Below are 25725 nucleotides of genomic sequence, written 5' to 3' on the forward strand. Positions count from 1 at the left end.
ATTTGAAAAAGGTGGTTGACCTTTGGACCTATGTTGATCAAAAATAGTTGGTGGTTTAATTCAGTTCGCTGATATGAAAATCCCATTCAAATTCCAAGTCAATCGGATGAAAATTAAGGCTTTTAGAAATTTGAAAAAAAGTGGTTGAACTTAAAAATGCTTGGTGGTTGAATTTAATGACAAGATATGCAAATCCTCTTGAAATTTCAAGTAAATCAGATGAAAATTGAGGATTTTCGAAATCTGGCCTATGTTGACCTTTTGGCCTATGTTGACCTCAAAATACTTGGTGGTTGAATTCAGTGACCAGATATGCAAATCCTCTTAAAATTCCAAGTCAATTGGTTGAAAATTGAGGATTTTAGAAATACGGCCTATGTTGACCTTTTGGCCTATGTTGACCTCAAAAAGAGTTGGTGGTTGGTTTCAGTAAGCTGATATGCAAATCCTATTCAGATTTCAAGTCAATCGGATGAAAATAGAGGATTTGAGAAATTTATAAAAAGTGGTTGACCTTTGGCCTATGTTGACCTTATGACCTATGTTCATCTCAAAAATAGTTGGTGGTTGAATTCAGTTGGCTGATATGACAATCCTGTTCAAATTTCAAGTCAGTCAGATGAAAATTGAGGATTTTAGGAATTTGAAAAAGGTGGTTGACCTTTGGCCTATGATGACCTTATGACTTACCTTGATCTCAAAAATAGTTGGTGGTTGAATTCATTTCACTGACATGAAAATCCTATTCAAATTTCAAGTCTATCAGATGAAAATTGAGGATTTTAGAAATTCGAAAAAATTGGTCGACCTTTGGCCTATGTTGACATCATGACCTACGTTGATCTCAAAAATAGTTGGTGGTTGAATTCAGTAAGCTGATATGACAATCCTCTTCAAATTTCAAGTCAATCAGATGAAAATTGAGGATTCTAGAAATCTGGCCTATGTTGACCTCAAAAATACTTGGTGGTTGAATTTAGTGACCAGATATGCAAATCCCGGTGTGTACCCCGGTTTAGAATAGGTACACCGTATCCCTGTGCATCGTAAGATACGACTAAGGGTTGGCGCCAGGAAGGGCATCCGGCCATAAAAACATTGCCTCAAACAGGGAACCATGATTATCATGGGGCCCGAGAGGCTAACCCCCGCTCTAGCGGGGAAAATGGCCTTAAAACGATCATTCATTCATTCATTCATATGCAAATCCTCTTGAAATTTCAAATCAATCAGATGAAAATTGAGGATTTTAGAAATATGGCCTATGATGACATTTTGGCCTATGTTGACCTCAAAAATACTTGGTGGTTGAATTTAGTGACCAAATATGCAAGTCCTCTTGAAATTTCAAGTTAATCGGGTGAAAATTGAGGATTTTAGAAATTTGACAAAATTGGTGACCTTTGTCCTATGTTGATCTATTGACCTTTTGACCCCCAAAAACAATAGGCTTCTTGCTTATGACCGACTCTACCATTTGATAAAGTTTCGTGAAGATCGGTGGAAAATTGTGACCTGTAGGTGACTGACATAGAGACAGACAGACTAACGCACAAGACCAACCAATATACTTGAAAAATCTTCGATTTTTGCAAGTAACAAACAGACAGGGGTGAAAACATAACCTCCATCCACCTTCGCTGGTGGGATGTTGTTGGCCTTTCCCCAACCTATGACAATGGCCTCGAACTCAAACCCTTAAGATGACACATCTACCACTGCTGCCAATATTTGATCATGCCACCACTTGCACGTTCCTCTTTGCATGCACCCACATGCACATGCACAAGCTGCAACATGCCACCCCTAATATAGCACTGGCACCTTGTATGTACAAACCGCCATGTTACCAAGTTCATGTCAGAGAAGGCAGAACATCAAATTACGCTCTCCAAACGACTCAGCAACACTGGCTGCATCGACCAGATCTGCTGCCAGAGTACTGCATTCATCTACACTTCTTCAGAACTGCATCAATTGGCCTCACTGTGCCTTCTTTTCAGTCTTTAATAACAACCCCCTTTTCCTCCTTTTAGACTTCTCATTGTACCATTTCCTTCGCTCTTTTCCATTCTCCTTCCACCATCATCTTCTCTTGCACTTACACCATCTCAGAATATGCTTCTCATTCTGATCCGCGCCTTACACATCCTTCTGCCGTAGGTGGTCCTCCATCTTCCGCTCCTCTTCACAAAATCTACATTCCCTCCTAGCCCTCCATACTCCAGAACAAATGGCCCCTTACTGCCTGAGGATGGGAGAGATGCCCTTGACAAAAGATAGAGTAATATGTATGCATATTATATCAGGAAAAATTTGAAGCAGGCACATGTTAATAGTTGTGTCAAACCTTGTATAAATGGGAATGGGAATGGGGGGGGGGGGGGGGGGGAGGGGGAAGGGGGAGTTGTGCAAACAGAATTTGTATGAATGGGAGAGGGTGCGCAACCAGATTTATATGATGTAGCCCGTAGGGCAAAGCCATCAGAACAATGTTTGCCTGTCCATATGTATGTATGTCCCTCACAAACACATACACCAATCAGAGCTGAGGATCTGATCACATGACAGAGGTGATGTGATGTCATTACAGTGTATAATGGCTGACTCCACACACCGCCAATTTGATTTCTATGCCGTTCAGGCCGAACATATCATCAAACCTGTCATATATCACGATCACCATGATCTACCGCTACCTTTACGTTTTTCATTCGGTGTAAAACACAAACAAACCGATTGTTAAAATGATCATCAAAAGCATAAGCGTTAGGGGTCTTCCAACGACATCGTACGTATCGGCCTTAGGCTTCATGCCTCACCTTCAGGCCGCTTCAGACAAATGAGCCCAGGTTTCTTAATACAGTAGTATCGTTTCCATAATAATAATAATACTAATAATAACGTTAATAACAATAATATTGTAAATACAATCTTAACACTGGAATCCCTTTGTCGTGCCTGCAAAGTTACTGGATTGAAGCGGTGTATGGTTTTTTTCATTGTTGACTCGAAACATATAGAATAAATCATATGGCGTCTCAATGCAATGTATTCACTCCCATGGTGACAGACAGTTTGGAGACTTAGAGTACTTCAGAATAATTTAATACTTACATTATTTGCTAACTGGTATCCCCACCCAGGTCATACGATCCTCTTCAACTAAACTATGAAACAAGCCCGGCTAAGCCACTGTAAGACTTTCGGTTTTGTTTAAAAAGGACAGGGGTTGAACACACATGGCATTTTGCAAAATATTTCACTGACACCACAATTCACTCTCGGAGGGAGCGGGAATTTACAATTGAACAATATGTCGGGTGTTCTTCCTATTTAACAACTAGTGCTTTTATGAGAGAGCAAGAGAGAGAGAAAGAACACTTGTTAACCCTCCAAAGTCCACCTCTTTCCAAATTTCCAGGTTTTCCTTCCTGAGAGTTTGCTTCTGTTTCCATCTTGTCCACCGTACATCTTCCCCTACCCCTCATTCCTCCCCATGACCATCTCTTTCTACTGTCCCTTTTGTTTTGTTACGTCCTGATCCATTCCATGTTCTAAGCTCCTCCACGAGCTTTGACTTTGTATACCAAAAAATAGAGAAAGAGTGAGAGGAAAATCGACAATGAAGCAAAATAAAAAGAAAAACATTCTGCATTGAATATTGCATCAGAGATCGATACATTTGACATTCCTTGAATCCGACAAAATTTGCTGCATTGATATACATATTGTTGTGTGACTCCCCCTCGGTTAAGAGCAGGGAAATCGCGAATGGCAATCGAGCTTAATAAGGCGACGATCAATGGCAGATTTCGCTATACATATGCGCGGTGGAGGAAATAAAGAAGAAGAAGAAGAATAAGCGGCGAGATTTATCTCACGGTCTGCGCGTGCCTGAAAGGCTCACGGTCAACTTTACTTTATCTCACGGTCAACCTGAAAAGTGATTAAACTCACACGAACACGGGATATAGAAAATACAAAAGAACAAGGTTTTATTGCCACGGATGCCGATAACAAGAATGCGCCGGTAAACAAATGTTCTAAATCGGGACGTCCCCACGCCTCACTTCAAATACACGGACGAAGGAATATTCAAAAATAAAATAATCGTTGTGTTGGGGTTTGTGTGGTGCGAGCTTAGCTTTTGTGATTCGTCACGAATCGTCAGGGATCGAGCGTGTTCGTCCGACGCAGCGCTGGTGTTAGCGGGAACTGCCTGGTCGTTGACGTGGAGCGGCCCTCGGTGCGCACGCGTGATCGCTCGTCAGGTCCCGTGCATGAACGCAGTGAAGGAGGATCGTCAGCACTCCAACAGCAAGTCTTGCTCGTTGTTCGTATGTGAACGCAGGGGAAGAGAATCGTCAGCGCTCCGTCTCTCCACCAAAGTCTGAAGGCAAGAACAGGTCCAAGTGCAAAAGACGGCAAGACAGGAAGAGAGGCAGAGGCGAAGAGAGAAAATGTCGGTCTCCGCTCTCTTTTATCAGATGTCCTCTGACGTAACTGGCGCTTCCTCCTCCAACCAGCGCGTTGCTTCTAGCATTCCCGAATCTTCTGATCTCATCCGTCCCCTCCCATTGGCCGAGCGCTTGGCGCCCTGCTCCCAGGCCATTGGACAGTGGCCAATCACAAGTCCTTCTTTACTCTCGAATCGGTGCTCTTGGTGTTCCTCGCCCCTCCCCCTCCTGTCAATCACGAGTTCCCCTGGGCGTGGCTCTCGGCCCGCCTGTGCGATGTCTGCTTGCCGTGGCGCCGTAGTGTGCGGTCGCTTGCTGTCTGCTCTTCCGGTCAGTTTTATCGTCAGTCATTGTAAGGGGGATTTAATTAATGTGTGCACGAATGGATCTATCTACTGTATGTGATGTGTTGTCATAAAGGACACCGGAATGATCACAGAGGTTTCACACACAATGGAGTTAGCATAATCCCTCGAACTATTTATCATGCCCCATTCCTCGTAATGGGGACGAAGATACACCTTAATCCGAACAAACCGCCGAAACAGAACTTATTACAGGTGAGGTTTCCTTTCACGACAGCCGGAGCATAATACGTATGCAGATCTACCTGGATCTGTATATGCCCTACCCAACCGACATGTGTGTATATATATATATATATATATATATATATATATATATATATATATATATATATATATATATATGTGTGCATATAAAGACTTGGCATTTAATATGGAATTTTTTTTTTGTGGGGGTGAACTTACTTCTGAAGGTGACTTAGAACCAAAAGTTCATTGGAATTATGTTGAAATTATTCGAGATTTTGTTAATGTGACCTTTAAAAGAAACAAAAACCACATTTGACATTTTGAAGCAAATAAATTGATCCTTGAAAGTGATGTAAACTGATATCGAACTCAATTCACAGACAGTACTGTGTTAAACTTCTGTACGTTTTCCAGAAGTATCTCTTAATTTTGCACATTAGCCAAAAATTTTTTTAACAAAAACAAAAGTTAAAATTACGACTGGGATTACAGACAGTAAAATTACAGTTCAGTACTTCGTGTAACCCCCACGAGCATTCAGGAGAGCACGTACACGTTGAGGCATGCTGTTCACGAGATTTGCCAAGGTTTGGACAGGAATCGCTTGCCATGCAGTGACAATAGCCTGCTGCAATTCACGCACAGTGGTAGGCTGCTGGTCCAAGTTGTCGATTTGATGCGTTAATTCTGCCCACAAGTTCTCTATCAGATTCATATCCGGGGACATGGCAGGCGACTCCATATGCTCTACACCACGGTTAGCAAGAAAGTGTTGGATCATGCGAGCACAATGAGGCCGTGCATTGTCATCTTGGAAGACAAAGTTTCCTCGAAAGGCTGCATGAGCAAATGGAAGCAATGTTTCTTCCAGAATGGCCCTGTCCTTGAACTGGTTCAGGTTTCCATTCAGAGCAACCAGGTCAGTTTTGCCCCTGCATGAAAAGCAGCCCAAACGGTCACCCCACCACCTCCAGCTTGGACTCTTGGCACTATACAATCTTCGTTGTTGGCTTAATGCACTTGTCTGCACACTCAGACGCAGCCATCTTGACGATAGACCAGAAATCTAGACTCGTCACTGAAGATCACGTGATTCCAGTGTCCTGGCTGCAATTGACGGTGCTCTCTGGCCCAATGCAATCGGCGCTGGCGGTGTTGTCTGGTCAGGTGTGGCTTTCTCAGGGGACGCCTGGCACGATAGCCTACTTGAACCAGTCGTTGGTTGACTAGCCTTCTGGATACAGGCACATTTGTCAGTTGCTGCCACTCAGCCCTAAGCCGATTAGCTGACTTGGTACGGCCATTGCGGACTAACCGATGCAGCTGGCGATCATCCCTCCTTGTGGTTCTGCGGGGACGTCCTGGCCTCGGTATTGGAGTTGGGACACCCCTCTGAGCATTTCATTTCAGGATCTTTGACACCTGTCCTTGAGTGATGCCATACTGCCGAGCAATATCACGCTGTTTCATGTCGGAATTTCGTCAAGCCACCACTCCATGACAAACAGCATTGTCGAGTTGATGGACCATCTCCAGAGGAAGCGGCAATAACTTTTGTACACGTGCAGCAGTTGTTTTCCACTAACACAGAACGGAACAACCCTTATATACCCGATTGTGAAGCCAATCGTCAAATGTACCTGTCCGTACATTTTGTCACGCCACCTGTGATATAATCCTGTCATTGACTTCTTGCTCCGACAGACAATCAGTGACATGGTTCTTTTAACATAGAAATCACCGAAGCGTAAAAGCAACTCACTAGATTGATATACTGAGTTCAGAAAGTAAACCCAAGTCAAGAAAAAAAAAGATTCCATATTAAATGCCAAGTCTGTATGTCTGCCATATAAAACACAGTCAGTTTGTATGTTTGTGTGTCCACAGGTGTCCTGTCCACAGGTGTCCACAGGTGTCCATCCTCCTTCATAAGGATAGGTTTTAAAGGCCAATCATTTAACACGAATGTGTGTTCACTACGGTCTATTTTGGAGGAATAAATCAAACCCCAACTAGAACGGCACTCAGTAGAGAGCATACCCCCGCCTGGTTGGCCATATCACTTAATGGTGAAGAATCACTTAAAAATTCTACTAGCTGGATCCGGATCCGGATCTTCACAAAAAATTGAATCGATTCTTCCTTGTCACACACACAACCTGTCCACCAAGTTTCGTCTAAATCTGTCAATAAAGTTTTGAGATATCCTACTATATGTTGGTTTTAGCCCGATCACTCAATGGTGAAGAATCACGCAAAAAATTAAATAATTCTCATATACAAATCCATATTCAGATCTTCACCAAAATCGAATCTATTTGTCCTTGTCAGACACCCAACCAGTCCACCAAATTTCGTCCAAATCCGTCCACAAGTTTTTGAGATATCCTGCTATGTATCGTTTTTGGCCCTATCTCGCAATGGTGAAGAATCCCTTAAAAATTCTAGTAGCCGGATTCGAATCCGGATCTTCACCAACATCTAATCATTTCGCCCTTGTGACATACACTACATCTCTGCTAAATTTTGTCCGAATCCGTCCACAACTTTTTGAGATATTTTGTTCACAAATAAACAAACAAACAAATGGACAGACAGGGGTGAAAACATAACATAACCTCCATCCACCTTCGGTGGCGGAGGTAAAATTTTTTTCCATAAAACAGTAATTATCTCTCTTCTATTGGAATTGTAGACGGTGGTTTGCAAACCGAGCCTCAAAGGCAGTGTACAGAAGCGTTTTTTTTTTATAACAATAAATACAAGGTGCAAGGAGGTGAAATTTGCTGCACGTGATGTGCAATAAGCAGAGTAAAACAAGTGTTCATTTACATCCGTATGATGGCAAATAAATAAAGAAGATATAAGCACACCTTAGACTAGGCCCAGGCTTCAAACTTTGGCACGCTCACGCAGCTGCACCGTCAAAGAAACTGTTCCAACCCGTCATTTTAGACGGGCTTTATACTAGTATATATACATGTGACCACAATTGGTGACCCTCGACGTTGGATCTGCCGGAGCGATCCTTCCACACGCGACGCCATCGCCATGGCCGCCTTCGTCAAACTTCCGGAATTTTGGGAGGCTCAGGCCGAAGTCTGGTTCGTCCAGGCCGAAGCCCAATTTCAGCTTCGGCACCTCACCGGCGATGACACGCGCTACTGCCACGTCGTCGCCTCCCTCGGGCCCGGCACGGCCGCTCGAGTTGTGTCCGTCCTTCGCCACCCACCGGACGGCCACAAGTACGAGGCACTCAAGCGGCTACTCCTAGCCACGTTCAGACTCACGGACGACGCACGGGCCGACCGCCTCCTGGATCTCCCCGAGCTCGGTGAGACGCGCCCGTCGGTCCGAAGGGACCATATGCTGTCACTGTTGGGCGACGAAGCCCCCGGTTCGCTATTCCGGGCGCTTTTCCGTCGCCAACTTCCAGCGCAGGTTCGCCTCGCGTTGGCCGGGACCGGGCTAACGGAACCCCGAGCATTGGCGGCCGAGGCGGACAAGTACTTCGCCGCTTCGGACACGCGGGCGAGCGTTGGCGTGGCCGTCACGGCCTTCGACGCTGCTGTTCCACAGCATCATCTTCTACAGCACGCTGTGGTTCAGCAGCATGCTGATACGCACCTCGTGAACGCCGCCACGCCCCGCCCACCGCCGCGGCGAAAACCGCCACCGCGGGGAAACCCGTCGACTCCACCGGCCTGGCGGAGCCAGCCGCGCTCCTCCAGCTCCACCACCTGGTGCTGGTTCCACGCCAAGTTCGGCCACGAAGCTCGGCGGTGTCATCCGCCGTGCTCCTTCAACGGGTCGGGAAACGCCCGGGCCGGCGCTCAATTGTGGCGATGAGCGCCGGCCGTTCGAGCAGCCTGCTGTTCATAACGGACACCTTCTCCGGGCGCCGTTACCTGTGCGACACGGGAGCACAGGTGAGTGTCATTCCCGCCGGCATGTCAGACAAGCACGCCGCGGGTGGGGGCCCCGCGCTGCTTGCCGCGAACGGGACGCCCATCCGTACGTACGGAAAACGCTGCCTCTCTCTGCGGTTTGGAGGGCAGGTTTTCCGATGGACGTTCGTCACCGCCGACGTGCCCATGGCACTGCTTGGCGCGGACTTCCTGTGCGCTAATGGGCTCCTGGTCGACGTCAAGCGCAGACGGCTTGTCCAGGCCGAGACGTTCAGCTCGCTCGCATGTGCGTTGCCCAGCTCAACGAGCGGCTTGCCAAGCGGCTTGCCGAACGATTCGGTTCCGGCCACGTTGGTCTGTACGCTTCCGGCAGCGGACGCATTCACCCGCCTCCTCGCCGGTTTCCCGGCCCTCACGCGGCCCACCTTCTCGGCGGGGGCCGTCAAGCACGGGGTGGCCCATCACATCCCCACCGTCGGGCCACCGGTCTACGCCCGGGCACGCCGCCTCGAGCCGACGAAGCTGGCGGTGGCAAAAGCGGAGTTCGCTACCCTGGAGCGACTCGGCATCGTTCGGCGCTCAGAGAGCGCTTGGGCGTCGCCGCTGCACATCGTGCCGAAGCCCGGCGGGGGATGGCGACCGTGCGGGGACTATCGCCGTCTCAATGACGCCACGACTCCCGACCGCTACCCCGTCCCCCACATTCAGGACTTTTCCGCCCGTTTGGCGGGCAGGTCCTTCTTCTCGAAGGTGGACCTCATACGCGGCTACCATCAGGTCCCCGTCAGGCCGGAGGACGTCCCGAAGACGGCGGTCATCACGCCATTCGGACTCTTCGAGTTCCTGCGCATGCCCTTCGGTCTGAAGAATGCGGCTCAGGCGTTCCAGCGACTGATGGACAGTGTCCTGCGCGACTTGGATTTTGTCTTCGTCTACCTGGACGATATCCTCGTCGCCAGCGCGTCCCGCGAAGAGCACCTACGCCACCTCCGCACGCTCTTCGAACGCCTGGGCCAGCATGGCCTGATTGTGAACCCCGCAAAGTGCCGGTTCGGCGCCGCCACAATCGATTTTCTGGGGCACCGTGTCACCAGGCACGGAGCCGTCCCCCTGCCGGCCAAGGTGGAGGCGGTGAAGGGGTTTCCGCGCCCCCGCACGATCAGAGGGCTGCAGGAGTTCCTGGGCATGGTGAACTTTTACCATCGGTTCCTGCCCCGTATCGCCCAGCTCCTGCGCCCCCTGCACGAAGCTCTCCGAGGTAAGCCGGGCAAAGGCGACGTTACCTGGACCGAGCAGATGCACACGGCGTTCACGGGCGCGAAGCTCGCCTTGGCTAACGCCACCATGCTCGCGCACCCGGCGCCCGATGCACCGATCGCCCTCACCACCGATGCCTCGGACTACGCGGTGGGCGCGGTGCACGAGCAATGGGTGCGTGGAGCTTGGCAACCGCTGGCGTTCTTTAGCCGGCAGCTTCGCCCGCCCGAACGCCGTTACAGTACCTTCGACCGCGAGTTGCTCGGACTTCACTTGGCGGTCAGGCACTTCCGCCATCTGCTCGAGGGCCGGGCGTTCACTGCCTTCGTCGACCACAAGCCGCTGATCTTCGCGATGGGCAAGGTCACCGAGCCGTGGTCGGCCCGGCAGCAGCGTCACCTCTCGGCCGTGTCCGAGTACACGACGGACATCCATCACGTCGGGGTCACCAATAAAGCGCGGCGTTACGCGCGCTGCTTGTGAGCAAGGAGGAAGCGGACAAGCGGTAACATATAAACGCCTTTATTCAAGACTACACTGTAACACTGTACCGCTCCGGGCTGGGCGCCCGGTGTCTCTCATGAGGCCACGCCTACCCCTCGGACGTGGCCACCGCCCACTTGGTGCGTGGAATGATGTCACCACGCCAGTGGGCTTTTGTGTCCGCCACACATGCATCTATATCTATATATCTACTGTATATATACACACATAGGATGGTGTGAGTCGTCGCTTTGGACAAATCTCTACCCTTCACTGGCGTGCTCACGAAGCATTGTGCGTTGGCTGTATAGTCCAATGCAGGACCAACAGCATCTACAACAAACATCCCATGTATAGACTGGTCCTTGCGGAAATGGATACTGGCAGATTTTTCTTTCTTGCTTCTGCTGTCTCTCAATAGCAAGTCTTTCACATTCAAAGTGGGCCAGGCCTTTGCGGCAAATGTTACTCCAAGCTGACCTGTTTGTGGCCTGATGTTCCCAGGTGACAACTGGAATGGCACAATACTTGGGTGTAGACTTAAGGATGTCCTTATAACACTTTCTTTGTCCATCATCACGTTAAGTTGTCCATAGAAAGTGCTCTTGGGATTCTATGGTATTCCATGCGTGTGAGGTGTCCTGACCAACAAAGCTGGGCTTGCATCAGGAAATACTTAATTCCTTGAATACGACAACGTCTAGATTATGAGGTGTTAGCTATTCTGTCTCGCCAGGTGATGCCAAGAATCTTGTGAAGGCATCACATATGGAATTGATAAAGGCGTTTGATATGGTGATGATAGGGTGTCCAACATTCACATCCATAAAGGAGTGTCAAGAAGACAACGGCATGATAGACACTGATCTTGGTGTCCAGGCGAATGCCACGTTCATGGCAAAGGTGATGTGTCAATCTACCAAAGGACACACATGCTTTACCGAGTCTTGATGCTTCTTTGTCGTCAATCATTGTATTTTGAGAGAGGACTCCTCCAAGGTAGCAGAACGTATCTACAACTCTGAGTGGCGTGGCATCGCTGGTAATGGAAGGGATGGTATATGCACCTTCTAGTCTTGGCTGAAGCATAGCCTCTGTCTTCTTGAGGCTAATCAAAAGGCAATAGCGACGATCAGATTGTGCAAAGGAGGTGACAATAAATTGCATATCTTCGAGATTACGACTTAAAAGTGTGCAGTCATCGGCTAAAAGTCGATCAAGGAACAACATTTCTGCGATTCTGAACTTGGCATTATGACGCTTTTTATTTTTTATTTATTATTTATACTGAATCGAGGCTCGTGAAAGAGCTGACAACCGCGAGGGAAAGACAGTACAGGGGGACCGCGAGGGAAAGACAGCACAGGGGGACCGCGAGGGAAAGACAGCACAGGGGGACCGCGAGGGAAAGACAGCACAGGGGGACCGCGAGGGAAAGACAGCACAGGGGGACCGCGAGGGAAAGACAGCACAGGGGGACCGCGAGGGAAAGACAGCACAGGGGGACCGCGAGGGAAAGACAGCACAGTGGGACCGCGAGGGAAAGACAGCACAGGGGGACCGCGAGGGAAAGACAGCACAGGGGGACCACGAGGGAAAGACAGCACAGGGGGACCGCGAGGGAAAGACAGCACAGGGGGGGGGGGCGCGAGGGAGGGGGACAGACAGGGGGACAGACAGGGGGACAGACAGGGGGACCGCGAGGGAAAGACAGCACAGCGGGACCGCAAGGGAAAGACAGCACAGAGGGACCGCGAGGGAAAGACAGCACAGAGGGACCGCAAGGGAAAGACAGCACAGAGGGACCGCGAGAGAAAGACAGCACAGGGGACCACGAGGGAAAGACAGCACAGAGGGACCATGAGGGAAAGACAGTACAGTGGGACCGCGAGGGAAAGACAGCACAGTGGGACCGCGAGGGAAAGACAGCACAGAGGGACCACGAGGGAAAGACAGCACAGAGGGACCGCGAGGGAAAGACAGCACAAGGGCACCACGAGGGAAAGACAGAACAGAGGGACCGCGAGGGAAATACAGCACAGTGGGACCGCGAGGGAAAGACAGCACAGTGGGACCGTGAGGGAAAGACAGCACAGTGGGACCGCGAGGGAAACACAGCACAGAGGGATCGCGAGGAAAAGACAGCACAGTGGGACCACGAGGGAAAGACAGCACAGTGGGACCGCGAGGGAAAGACAGCACAAAGGGACCACGAGGGAAAGACAGTACAGAGGGACCGTGAGGAAAAGACAGCACAGAGGGACCGCGAGAGAAAGACAGCACAGGGGGACCACGAGGGAAAGACAGCACAGAGGGACCGCGAGGGAAAGACAGCACAGAGGGACCACGAGGAAAAGACAGCACAAAGGGACCGCGAGGGAAAGACAGTACAGTTGGGACCGCGAGGGAAAGACAGTACAGAGGGACCGGGAGGGAAAGACAGCACAGAGGGACCGCGAGGGAAAGACAGCACAGAGGGACCGCGAGGGAAAGAGAGTACAGAGGGACCGTGAGGGAAAGACAGTACAGTTGGGACCGCGAGGGAAAGACAGCACAGAGGGACCGCGAGGGAAAGACAGCACAGAGGGACCGCGAGGGAAAGACAGCACAGAGGGACCGCGAGGGAAAGACAGCACAGAGGGGCCGCGAGGGAAAGACAGCACAGAGGGACTGTGAGGGAAAGACAGCACAGGGGGACCGCGAGGGAAAGACAGCACAGTGGGACCACGAGGGAAAGACAGCACAGAGGGACCGCGAGGGAAAGACAGCACAGAGGGACCGTGAGGGAAAGACAGCACAGAGGGACCGCGAGGGAAAGACAGCACAGGGGGACCGTGAGAGAAAGACAGCACAGTGGGACCACGAGGGAAAGACAGCACAGTGGGACCGCGAGGGAAAGACAGCACAGAGGGACCGCGAGGGAAAGACAGCACAGGGGCACCAAGAGGGAAAGACAGCACAGTGGACCCACGAGGGAAAGACAGCACAGGGGGACCGCGAGGGAAAGACAGCACAGGGGCACCGCGAGGGAAAGACAGCGCAAAGGGACTGCGAGGGAAAGACAGTACAGGGGGACCACGAGGGAAAGACAGCACAGGGGCACCGCGAGGGAAAGACAGTACAGGGGGACCGCGAGGGAAAGACAGCACAGAGGGACCGCGAGGGAAAGACAGCACAGAGGGACCGCGAGGAAAAGACAGCACAAAGGGACCGCGAGGGAAAGACAGTACAGTTGGGACCGCGAGGGAAAGACAGTACAGAGGGACCGGGAGGGAAAGACAGCACAGAGGGACCGCGAGGGAAAGACAGCACAGAGGGACCGCGAGGGAAAGAGAGTACAGAGGGACCGTGAGGGAAAGACAGTACAGTTGGGACCGCGAGGGAAAGACAGCACAGAGGGACCGCGAGGGAAAGACAGCACAGAGGGACCGCGAGGGAAAGACAGCACAGAGGGACCGCGAGGGAAAGACAGCACAGAGGGGCCGCGAGGGAAAGACAGCACAGAGGGACTGTGAGGGAAAGACAGCACAGGGGGACCGCGAGGGAAAGACAGCACAGTGGGACCACGAGGGAAAGACAGCACAGAGGGACCGCGAGGGAAAGACAGCACAGAGGGACCGTGAGGGAAAGACAGCACAGAGGGACCGCGAGGGAAAGACAGCACAGGGGGACCGTGAGAGAAAGACAGCACAGTGGGACCGCGAGGGAAAGACAGCACAGTGGGACCGCGAGGGAAAGACAGCACAGAGGGACCGCGAGGGAAAGACAGCACAGGGGCACCAAGAGGGAAAGACAGCACAGTGGACCCATGAGGGAAAGACAGTACAGGGGGACCGCGAGGGAAAGACAGCACAGGGGCACCGCGAGGGAAAGACAGCGCAAAGGGACTGCGAGGGAAAGACAGTACAGGGGGACCACGAGGGAAAGACAGCACAGGGGCACCGCGAGGGAAAGACAGTACAGGGGGACCACGAGGGAAAGACAGCACAGGGGGACCGCGAGGGAAAGACAGCACAGGGGGACCGCGAGGGAAAGACAGCACAGTGGGACCGCGAGGGAAAGACAGCACAGGGGGACCGCGAGGGAAAGACAGCACAGGGGGACCACGAGGGAAAGACAGCACAGGGGGACCGCGAGGGAAAGACAGCACAGGGGGGGGCGCGAGGGAGGGGGACAGACAGGGGGACAGACAGGGGGACAGACAGGGGGACCGCGAGGGAAAGACAGCACAGCGGGACCGCAAGGGAAAGACAGCACAGAGGGACCGCGAGGGAAAGACAGCACAGAGGGACCGCAAGGGAAAGACAGCACAGAGGGACCGCGAGAGAAAGACAGCACAGGGGACCACGAGGGAAAGACAGCACAGAGGGACCATGAGGGAAAGACAGTACAGTGGGACCGCGAGGGAAAGACAGCACAGTGGGACCGCGAGGGAAAGACAGCACAGAGGGACCACGAGGGAAAGACAGCACAGAGGGACCGCGAGGGAAAGACAGCACAAGGGCACCACGAGGGAAAGACAGAACAGAGGGACCGCGAGGGAAATACAGCACAGTGGGACCGCGAGGGAAAGACAGCACAGTGGGACCGTGAGGGAAAGACAGCACAGTGGGACCGCGAGGGAAACACAGCACAGAGGGATCGCGAGGAAAAGACAGCACAGTGGGACCACGAGGGAAAGACAGCACAGTGGGACCGCGAGGGAAAGACAGCACAAAGGGACCACGAGGGAAAGACAGTACAGAGGGACCGTGAGGAAAAGACAGCACAGAGGGACCGCGAGAGAAAGACAGCACAGGGGGACCACGAGGGAAAGACAGCACAGAGGGACCGCGAGGGAAAGACAGCACAGAGGGACCACGAGGAAAAGACAGCACAAAGGGACCGCGAGGGAAAGACAGTACAGTTGGGACCGCGAGGGAAAGACAGTACAGAGGGACCGGGAGGGAAAGACAGCACAGAGGGACCGCGAGGGAAAGACAGCACAGAGGGACCGCGAGGGAAAGAGAGTACAGAGGGACCGTGAGGGAAAGACAGTACAGTTGGGACCGCGAGGGAAAGACAGCACAGAGGGACCGCGAGGGAAAGACAGCACAGAGGGACCGCGAGGGAAAGACAGCACAGAGGGACCGCGAGGGAAAGACAGCACAGAGGGGCCGCGAGGGAAAGACAGCACAGAGGGACTGTGAGGGAAAGACAGCACAGGGGGACCGCGAGGGAAAGACAGCACAGTGGGACCACGAGGGAAAGACAGCACAGTGGGACCACGAGGGAAAGACAGCACAGAGGGACCGCGAGGGAAAGACAGCACAGAGGGACCGTGAGGGAAAGACAGCACAGAGGGACCGCGAGGGAAAGACAGCACAGGGGGACCGTGAGAGAAAGACAGCACAGTGGGACCGCGAGGGAAAGACAGCACAGTGGGACCGCGAGGGAAAGACAGCACAGAGGGACCGCGAGGGAAAGACAGCACAGGGGCACCAAGAGGGAAAGACAGCACAGTGGACCCACGAGGGAAAGACAGCACAGGGGGACCGCGAGGGAAAGACAGCACAGGGGCACCGCGAGGGAAAGACAGCGCAAAGGGACTGCGAGGGAAAGACAGTACAGGGGGACCACGAGGGAAAGACAGCACAGGGGCACCGCGAGGGAAAGACAGTACAGGGGGACCGCGAGGGAAAGACAGCACAGAGGGACCGCGAGGGAAAGACAGCACAGAGGGACCGCGAGGAAAAGACAGCACAAAGGGACCGCGAGGGAAAGACAGTACAGTTGGGACCGCGAGGGAAAGACAGTACAGAGGGACCGGGAGGGAAAGACAGCACAGAGGGACCGCGAGGGAAAGACAGCACAGAGGGACCGCGAGGGAAAGAGAGTGCAGAGGGACCGTGAGGGAAAGACAGTACAGTTGGGACCGCGAGGGAAAGACAGCACAGAGGGACCGCGAGGGAAAGACAGCACAGAGGGACCGCGAGGGAAAGACAGCACAGAGGGACCGCGAGGGAAAGACAGCACAGAGGGGCCGCGAGGGAAAGACAGCACAGAGGGACTGTGAGGGAAAGACAGCACAGGGGGACCGCGAGGGAAAGACAGCACAGTGGGACCACGAGGGAAAGACAGCACAGAGGGACCGCGAGGGAAAGACAGCACAGAGGGACCGTGAGGGAAAGACAGCACAGAGGGACCGCGAGGGAAAGACAGCACAGGGGGACCGTGAGAGAAAGACAGCACAGTGGGACCGCGAGGGAAAGACAGCACAGTGGGACCGCGAGGGAAAGACAGCACAGGGGCACCAAGAGGGAAAGACAGCACAGTGGACCCATGAGGGAAAGACAGTACAGGGGGACCGCGAGGGAAAGACAGCACAGGGGCACCGCGAGGGAAAGACAGCGCAAAGGGACTGCGAGGGAAAGACAGTACAGGGGGACCACGAGGGAAAGACAGCACAGGGGCACCGCGAGGGAAAGACAGTACAGGGGGACCGCGAGGGAAAGACAGCACAGGGGACCGCGAGGGAAAGACAGCACAGAGGGACCGCGAGGGAAAGACAGCACAGGGGCACCAAGAGGGAAAGACAGCACAGTGGACCCATGAGGGAAAGACAGTACAGGGGGACCGCGAGGGAAAGACAGCACAGGGGCACCGCGAGGGAAAGACAGCGCAAAGGGACTGCGAGGGAAAGACAGTACAGGGGGACCACGAGGGAAAGACAGCACAGGGGCACCGCGAGGGAAAGACAGTACAGGGGGACCGCGAGGGAAAGACAGCACAGGGGACCGCGAGGGAAAGACAGCACAGAGGGACCACGAGGGAAAGACAGTACAGTGGGACCGCGAGGGAAAGACAGCACAGTGGGACAGCGAGGGAAAGACAGCACAAAGGGACCGCGAGGGAAAGACAGCACAGTGGGACCGCGAGGGAAAGACAGCACAAAAGCAAATTAAAGACTACCTTTGGTGTGAAAGTGGATCATCACTCCTCAGATGTAATTGTCGAAGTCATCATGAAGCATAGAGGAAAACACAATGCTAAATAAAAAATTAATTTTTTGAAAATAAATAAATAATGAAAAAGAAAAATGAAAATGAATAAAATACTAAATAATAGGGAAGCTAGGACACAGCCTTGCTGTGTGCCATTGATAACAAGAAACGATTCAGAAGTGCATTCACTGTCCCCTCACATGAGCAACCATGCCATCTTGGAAGGATCTGATGATGTTGATCAACTTATTGGGACAGCCGACTTTGTACAGTAGCTTCCACAGGCCTTCTCTACTGACCAGATCAGACTCTTTCGTAAGGTAGATGAAGGCCAGGTATAGATCGCAATGTTGTTCTCTGCTCTTTTCCTGAAGTTGACGAGCAGAGAACATCATATCGGTCGTGCTATGTCAAGCACAAAAGCCACATTGGCTTTCTAGGGTGATGGTCTTGACAATTATTGGTGAAATGAGATTAAGAATGACATATATACAGTACATACATAGAATGATGAATGACACACACACACACACACACACACACACACACACACACACACACACACACACACACACACACACACACACACACACACACACACCACAATTGCCAAAAGTATGTGGACACCCCTTCTAATTAGTGAATTTGGTTGTTTCAGCCACACCCATTGCTGGCAGGTATATATAATCAAGCACACAGCCATGCAATCTCCATAGACAAACATTGGCAGTAGAATGGGCCGAGGGCCGTGGCACCGTCATCGGATGCCACCTTTCCAAAAAGTCAGTTCGTCAAATTTCTGCCCTGCTAGAGCTGCCCCGGTCAACTGTAAGAGCTGTTATTGTGAAGTGGAAATATCTAGGAGCAACAACAGCTCAGCCGCGAAGTGGTAGGCCACCCAAGTTCACAGAACGGGTCCGCCGAGTGTTGAAGCACGGAAAAATGGTCTGTCCTCGGTTGCAACACTCACTACCGAGTTCCAAACTGCCTCTGGAAGCAACGTCAGCACAACAACTGTTCGACGGGAGCTTCATGAAATGGGTTTCCATGGCTGAGCAGCTGCACACAAGCCTAAGATCACCATGCGCAATGCCAAGCCTCGGCTGGAGCGGTGTAAAGGTCGCTGCCATTGGACTCTGGAGCAGTGGAAACGCGTTCTCCAGAGTGATTAATCACGCTTCACCATCTGGCAGTCTGACGGACGAATCTGAGTTTGGCGGATGCCAGGAAAACACTACCTGCCCGAATGCATAGTGCCAAATGTAAAGTTTGGTGGAGGAGGAATAATGGTCTGGGGCTGTTTTTCATGTTTCGGGCTGGGCCCCTTAGTTCCAGTGAAGGGAAATCTTAACGCTACAGCATTACAATGACATTCTCGACGATTGTGTGCTTCCAACTTTGTGGCAACAGTTTGGGGAAGGCCCTTTCCTGTTTCAGCATGACAATGCCCCCGTGCACAAAGCAAGGTCCATACAGAAATGGTTTGTCGAGATCGGTGTGGAAGAACTTGACTGGCTTACACAGAGCCCTGACCTCAACCCAGTCGAATACCTTTTTGATGAATTAGAACGCCGACTGCGAGCCAGGCATAATCGCCCAACATCAGTGCCTAACCTCACTAATGCTCTTGTGGCTGAATGGAAGCAAATCTCTGCAGCAATGTTCCAACATCTAGTGGAAAACCTTCGAAGAAGAGTGGAGGCTGTTATAGCAGCAAAGGGGGGACCAACTCCATATTAATGCTCATTATTTCGGAATGAGATGTTCGACGAGCACATACGGGTGTGATGTTCGGGTGTCCACATAATTTTGGCTATGTAGTGTGTATATGTATGTATGTATGTATGTATGTATATATATATATATATATATATATATATATATATATATATATATACATACAACATCAGTAGTGCTTTCCTTGTCAATATTGAACGGAATTAAAATGCATTTCAACCTCAAAACTTGACAGATTACCAAAATGACCTCCCCCTTTTGACACATGTGTAGCGGTTACCACTGGATGCACACAATCGCCTTGCACCGGCCAGAACACGGCCAGACGCGCCTCTCCCGGGCATGCCCGGACTCACTGTTCCCGGGCACGCCCGAACCTCCCTGGCACGCCCGGTCTCGTCTTTCCCGGGCATGCCCGCTCTCGCCTTTCCAGGGCTCGCCCAGAGCGTCCGGGCATGCCCGCTATCGCCTTTTCAGGGCTCGCCCAGAGCGTCCGGGCATGCCCGCTATCGCCTTTCCAGGGCTCGCCCAGAGCGTCCGGGCATGCCCGCTATCGCCTTTCCAGGGCTCGCCCAGAGCGCCCGGGCACGCCCAGCCTCGACTTGCCAGGCCGCAGCCAAACACGCCCGGGCAGGTCCAGACTCGCCTTTCCAAGGCTCGCCCTTGACACCCGGGCATGCCCGGTATAGCTTTTGCCGGGCAAACTTCCCGACATAAATGTGTATATATATTGCTGCCCGATAAACGGGCTTGTCAGAATACCTGAGCTGTTTTGTTTCAATAAAGCAACTCGGACGAATTCCGTCTTTGGTCGCATCAATTCTTTCGACTCGCGTTGGAGCGCAGTTCCTTCATTGGTGACCTACCGACATGGATACGGCAGTGACGCTTAAACTGCCTACCTTCTGGGAGGCTCACGCGGCTGTTTGGTTCGCTCAGGCGGACTCTCAGTTCGCCCTGCGAGGCATCACCGCGGACGACACCTGCTTCCACCATGTTGTGGCGGCGCTCGGTTCCGCCACCGCGGCCCGCGCCTTGAGCCTCCTCGAGCACCCGCCGGCTGCTGACAAATACGATGCGCTGAAGACACTCCTCCTCGACGCTTTCACCCTCTCACCGGCAGCAGGCGCATGGCGCCTGCTCGCTCTGCCCGAGCTCGGCGACACGCGCCCGTCAGAGCGCATGGACTATATGCTCTCGTTGCTCGGTGAGCACTCTCCGGATTTTCTGTTCCGCGAGCTGTTCCTTCGCCAGCTGCCTCACCCGGTACGCCTCGCCCTGGCTGGCACGTTGATCACGGATTCCCGCGCCCTCGCCAGGGAAGCCGATAAGATCTCGTCGGTGGGCCAGCACATCGGCGCGGTTACCTGGAGCCCGCCGCCGTTCCCAGGCGACGCCCACGACGCCCGAGCGCCCTGCGCGGTTGGAGGCCGAACTGCCGGTGCAACTGGCGGCCGCCACGCCGCACCGCCCGCTTCCGACACGACGGCCGGGGCCTCCACCTGACCAGGCGTGGTGTTATTACCACGCCAGGTTCGGACACAAGGCTCGGATGTGCCGGCCCCCGTGCACTTTCGGCAGGTCGGGAAATGGCCGGGCCGGCGTTCATTCCCAGCCATGAGCGCCGGCCACTCGGGCAACTTGCTGTTTATTCGGGACAAAGCGTCTGGGCGGCGTTTCCTGTGTGACACCGGCGCCCAACTGAGCGTCATACCCGCCTCCGAGCAGGACAGGCGGGACGCCGTTTGCGGCCCCTCTTTGGTCGCTGCTAATGGCTCGGCCATACGCACTTTCGGCCCACGCGTCGTCACCCTCTGCTTCGGCAGCCAGCGTTTTCAATGGACTTTTGTGACCGCCTGCGCCCCCATGGCTTTGCTGGGCGCCGACTTCCTCTGCGCGTACGGGCTGCTGGTCGACGTCAAACGTCGTCGCCTTGTCAATGCCGAGACCTTCAGCTCCCTGGCGTGCACGATGAGCAGCTCCGCGCCGACCGAACTGGCGTGCGCCCTCCCGGCAGCGAACGAGTTCGCTCGCCTGCTCGCGGAATTCCCGGCCCTCACGCGGCCGACGTTTTCGGCCATCGCGGTGCGGCACAGGATTGAGCACCACATACCCACTACGGGCCCGCCGGTCTATGCCAGGGCCCGCCGCCTTGACCCGGCCAAGCTCACCGTGGCGAAGGCCGAGTTCGATGCGTTGGAGCACCTCGGCATCGTGCGGCGCTCCGATAGCGCGTGGGCCTCGCCACTGCACATCGTGCCAAAGCCGGGGGGTGGATGGCGCCCGTGTGGCGACTACCGCCGTCTCAACGACGCTACCACCCCCGACAGGTACCCGATCCCGCATATTAAGGACTTTTCCGCCCGTTTGGCGGGACGGGTCATCTTTTCGAAAATTGACCTGATACGGGGCTACCACCAGGTACCTGTCCGGGCGGCCGACGTCCCGAAGACGGCCGTCATCACGCCGTTCGGCCTGTTCGAATTTTTGCGGATGCCGTTTGGCCTCAAGAATGCGGCCCAGGCGTTCCAGCGCTTGATGGACGGCATGCTGCGCGACCTGCTGTTTCTTTTCGTCTATCTGGACGATATCCTCGTCGCCAGCACGTCCCGCGCCGAGCACCTCCTCCACCTCCGAACACTGTTCGGTCGCCTCAGCGAGCACGGCTTAATTGTCAACCCGGTCAAATGCCACTTCGGCGCGATGACCGTTGACTTTTTGGGCCACCACATCACCAAGACCGGGGCCGTGCCGCTGCCGACCAAGGTCGAGGCCATCACCACGTTCCCGCGTCCCCGTTCCATCAAGGCCCTCCAAGAGTTCCTCGGCATGGTGATTTTTTATCACCGATTCGTGCCCCGCGCTGCTCAGCTCATGCAGCCCCTTTACGAGGCCCTCCGGGGCAAGCCGGCCAAGCATGACATTGTTTGGTCCGCGGCCATGGACACGGCCTTCGCCAGTGCCAAACGGGCCCTCGCCGACGCAACGCTGCTGGCTCACCCGGTGCTCAACGCGCCCATCGCCCTCACTACGGACGCCTCCAACTACGCGGTGGGCGCCGTCCATGAGCAATGGGTAGACGGGGTTTGGCAGCCACTCGCTTTTTTCAGCCGGCAACTCCGGCCGAACGAGTTAAACTACAGCACGTTCGACCGCGAGCTGCTCGGGCTATTCCTGGCCGTTCGCCATTTCCGACACCTCCTGGAGGGCCGCCCGTTCACGGCTTTCGTCGACCACAAGCCGTTGGTCTACGCAATGGCTAAGGTCACGGAGCCGTGGTCGGCCCGCCAGCAGCGCCACCTCTCCGCCGTGTCGGAGTTCACCACGGACATCCAGCACGTCGCCGGCAAAGACAACGCCGTGGCCGACTGTCTTTCTCGGGCCAGCGCGAACGCGGTCCACCTCGGCGTGGACTTCGCGCTCATGGCGGCCGACCAGACCACCGACGCCTCGGTGCAGGCACTCCGTGCGGCGGACACGGGCCTCCGCCTGGCCGACATTCCCTTCGCGGGCACCGTCCTGCTCTGCGACGTCTCCCAGGGCCAGCCTCGCCCCATCGTGCCCGTTTCCTGGCAGCGCCGCATCTTCGCCTCCATCCACGGCCTTTCTCACCCGGGCCGGAAAGCTTCTCAGAAGCTGGTGTCGGCGCGTTTCGTCTGGCACGGCCTTCGACGAAACATCCGCGACTGGGCCAACGCCTGCACGGCCTGCCAGCGGGTCAAGGTCCACCGCCACACCCAGGCCCCGCTGGCACCTTTCGCCGTGCCTGAACGGCGTTTCGACCACGTCCACGTGGACCTGGTGGGTCCCCTGCCCCCCTCGCGGGGGTTCACCCACCTGCTCACCATGGTGGACAGAACCACCAGGTGGCCGGAGGCCGTGCCCCTCGCCTCCACCACCACCGCCGACGTGGCGCAGGCGTTCATCGCCACCTGGGTCGCGCGCTTCGGCGCACCAGCGGACATCTCGTCCGACCGCGGCCCACAGTTCACGTCTGAGCTTTGGGGCGCGGTCGCCCGTTCGTTGGGAGTCACGCTGCACCGCACCACGGCCTACCACCCCCAAGCCAACGGGTTGTGCGAGCGGTTTCACCGCTCCATGAAGGCCGCACTCATGGCCGGCCTTCAGGACGATGGTTGGGCGGACCGGCTGCCGTGGGTCCTTTTGGGCCTTCGCACGGCCCCCAAGGAAGACCTCCAGGCGTCCGCCGCCGAGCTCGTCTACGGCCAGCCGCTCCGCGTCCCGGGCGAATTCGTGCCCGACGCTACCAGTCCCTGGTCCGCCGCTCACCAGCGCTCGGACCTCCAGGAGGCCGCCCGACGATTTGCCCCCGTGCCGACGTCCCGCCACGGTGGCCCCCAGTCCTACGTCCCCCCCGGTGCTTCGCACAGCGGAGTACGTCTTTGTGCGTCATGACGCGCACCGGGGGCCACTCCGGCCGCCGTACGACGGGCCCTTCCGGGTCCTGCGACGGGGCGACAAGTCTTTCATCGTCGACTTCGGCGGCCGGCCGGACCGGATTTCTGTGGACCGCCTCAAACCGGCGCACATGGACGTCGACCGACCACCACGGTTGGCCCTTCCTCCACGGCGAGGCCGCCCCCCGTCCACAGTTCCCCCCGCTCGACCACCCACCACCACGTCGGACCCCTCCCCACGACCCTCCAGGGGTCGCTTCGGCCGGGTCATCCGGACCCCCTTAAATTGACCCTGCCGGTGCAGGTCGATTCTGGAGGGGCGTGTGTAGCGGTTACCGCTGGATGCACACAATCGCCTTGCACCGGCCAGAACACGGCCAGACGCGCCTCTCCCGGGCACGCCCGGTCTCGTCTTTCCCGGGCATGCCCGCTCTCGCCTTTCCAGGGCTCGCCCAGAGCGTCCGGGCATGCCCGCTATCGCCTTTCCAGGGCTCGCCCAGAGCGTCCGGGCACGCCCAGCCTCGACTTGCCAGGCCGCAGCCAAACACGCCCGGGCAGGTCCAGACTCGCCTTTCCAAGGCTCGCCCTTGACACCCGGGCATTCCCGGTATAGCTTTTGCCGGGCAAACTTCCCGACATAAATGTGTATATATATTGCTGCCCGATAAACGGGCTTGTCAGAATACCTGAGCTGTTTTGTTTCAATAAAGCAACTCGGACGAATTCCGTCTTTGGTCGCGTCAATTCTTTCGACTCGCGTTGGAGCGCAGTTCCTTCACATGCATGAAAACATGATGGTCCATAGGAATTTCCTTAAAGCGTGTTCATTCGGTTGTCAGTTTAAAATCCAATGATGTCATCACCCACAGTCCATCATTTCTCCATGAAAGACCGAAAGAACGATTTTAGATACCTCAGAAATAGTCCATCTCATTAAAGGAGCGGATGAAATGCTTTAGAATCCAGATTCACTGCGTCGTTTTATATCCTTGTGACATTAATCTTGCAACGAATCAATTTGCAAAGCAATCATAAGGATTTTACCAAGGGTTCACTTTTAAAAAGCTCCTCGTGCATGGTTCTGCCACCTAATAACGATTCCATGCTGAATGTCAGCCAGCTATTTACCTCATGTCACCTTGATTACAACTGAGTTTGATTCCTGATTCGCATCTTCATAAAGCACACGCTGTCTTGCATGGTGGGAACATTGGACATTTGCAATTTGGGACTTCATTTGAAGTTGCGTGTGCCATCCCAATACATTTGATAGTCAAGTATACAGATACATTTATCAATTTGGTTCAACAGGATGGTGCAGGCGTAACACACTTATTGTTGAGCTGTCTAGTCTGGGTTGAATTCCTATCTTGACTACAAGCTGCCACCATGGTGTTTTGTGGGCAGTGTGATCAGATGGACCTTAAACTGGATGCCTCATGTGTAGCATTATACTTAGTGGACGTTAATAATCCCACAGTGCCCTTAGCAAAAAGTATGTGAGTTATCTCAGGCACCTTGAACAAACGACTAATTCCTGTCCAAATTACCTTCAGTCGAACGTCAGGCCTGGCCAGCCTGTTCATCAAAGGCTTGGACCAAAAACTTTCAGTTGTAGTAGTAGTTGTAGTAGTCATAGTAGTGGTGACATACATTATCAGTTTGACCAACCCAAATGTTGATCGGTTGAATCAGATGAAGCACTTACCTCTGTAATTCCCATCACCTTGATAGCTGCCAACTGTCCTGTATTCACATGCTTCCCCTGTAAGAGTTCCAGAAAATACACGTGCAACAATTGATTGCAGGCATGATTACCATAAGTTTGATTTTCACATTTTATTTCACTGAAATATCTCGTGGAGGAGCCATTTTATTATTTAATCCTACTGAGGAACCTTGAGCAGGGTGTCATGCCTCTTTGA

General features: G+C 53.8%; 1 protein-coding gene across 4 annotated transcripts in view; it reads right to left on the reverse strand.

The window, feature by feature from the left end:
* The window catches only part of LOC137415939 (traf2 and NCK-interacting protein kinase-like), a 353089-nt gene that overhangs the window by 258515 nt on the left and 68849 nt on the right, over positions 1-25725 (reverse strand). For all 4 annotated transcript variants that reach the window (XR_013621224.1, XM_078767554.1, XM_078767553.1 and 1 more), the window contains exon 3: positions 25509-25565. Coding sequence is in view for 3 of the 4 variants with exons in the window: in XM_078767554.1 (XP_078623680.1) it covers positions 25509-25565 (57 nt within the window). In the remaining variant the exon portion in view is untranslated. The remainder of the gene's footprint in view (positions 1-25508; positions 25566-25725) is intronic.

This window comes from Myxine glutinosa, chromosome 13 (genome assembly GCF_964187855.1).
Source record: "Myxine glutinosa chromosome 13, kmMyxGlut1.1, whole genome shotgun sequence".
NCBI classification, from domain to species: Eukaryota; Metazoa; Chordata; class Myxini; order Myxiniformes; family Myxinidae; genus Myxine; species Myxine glutinosa.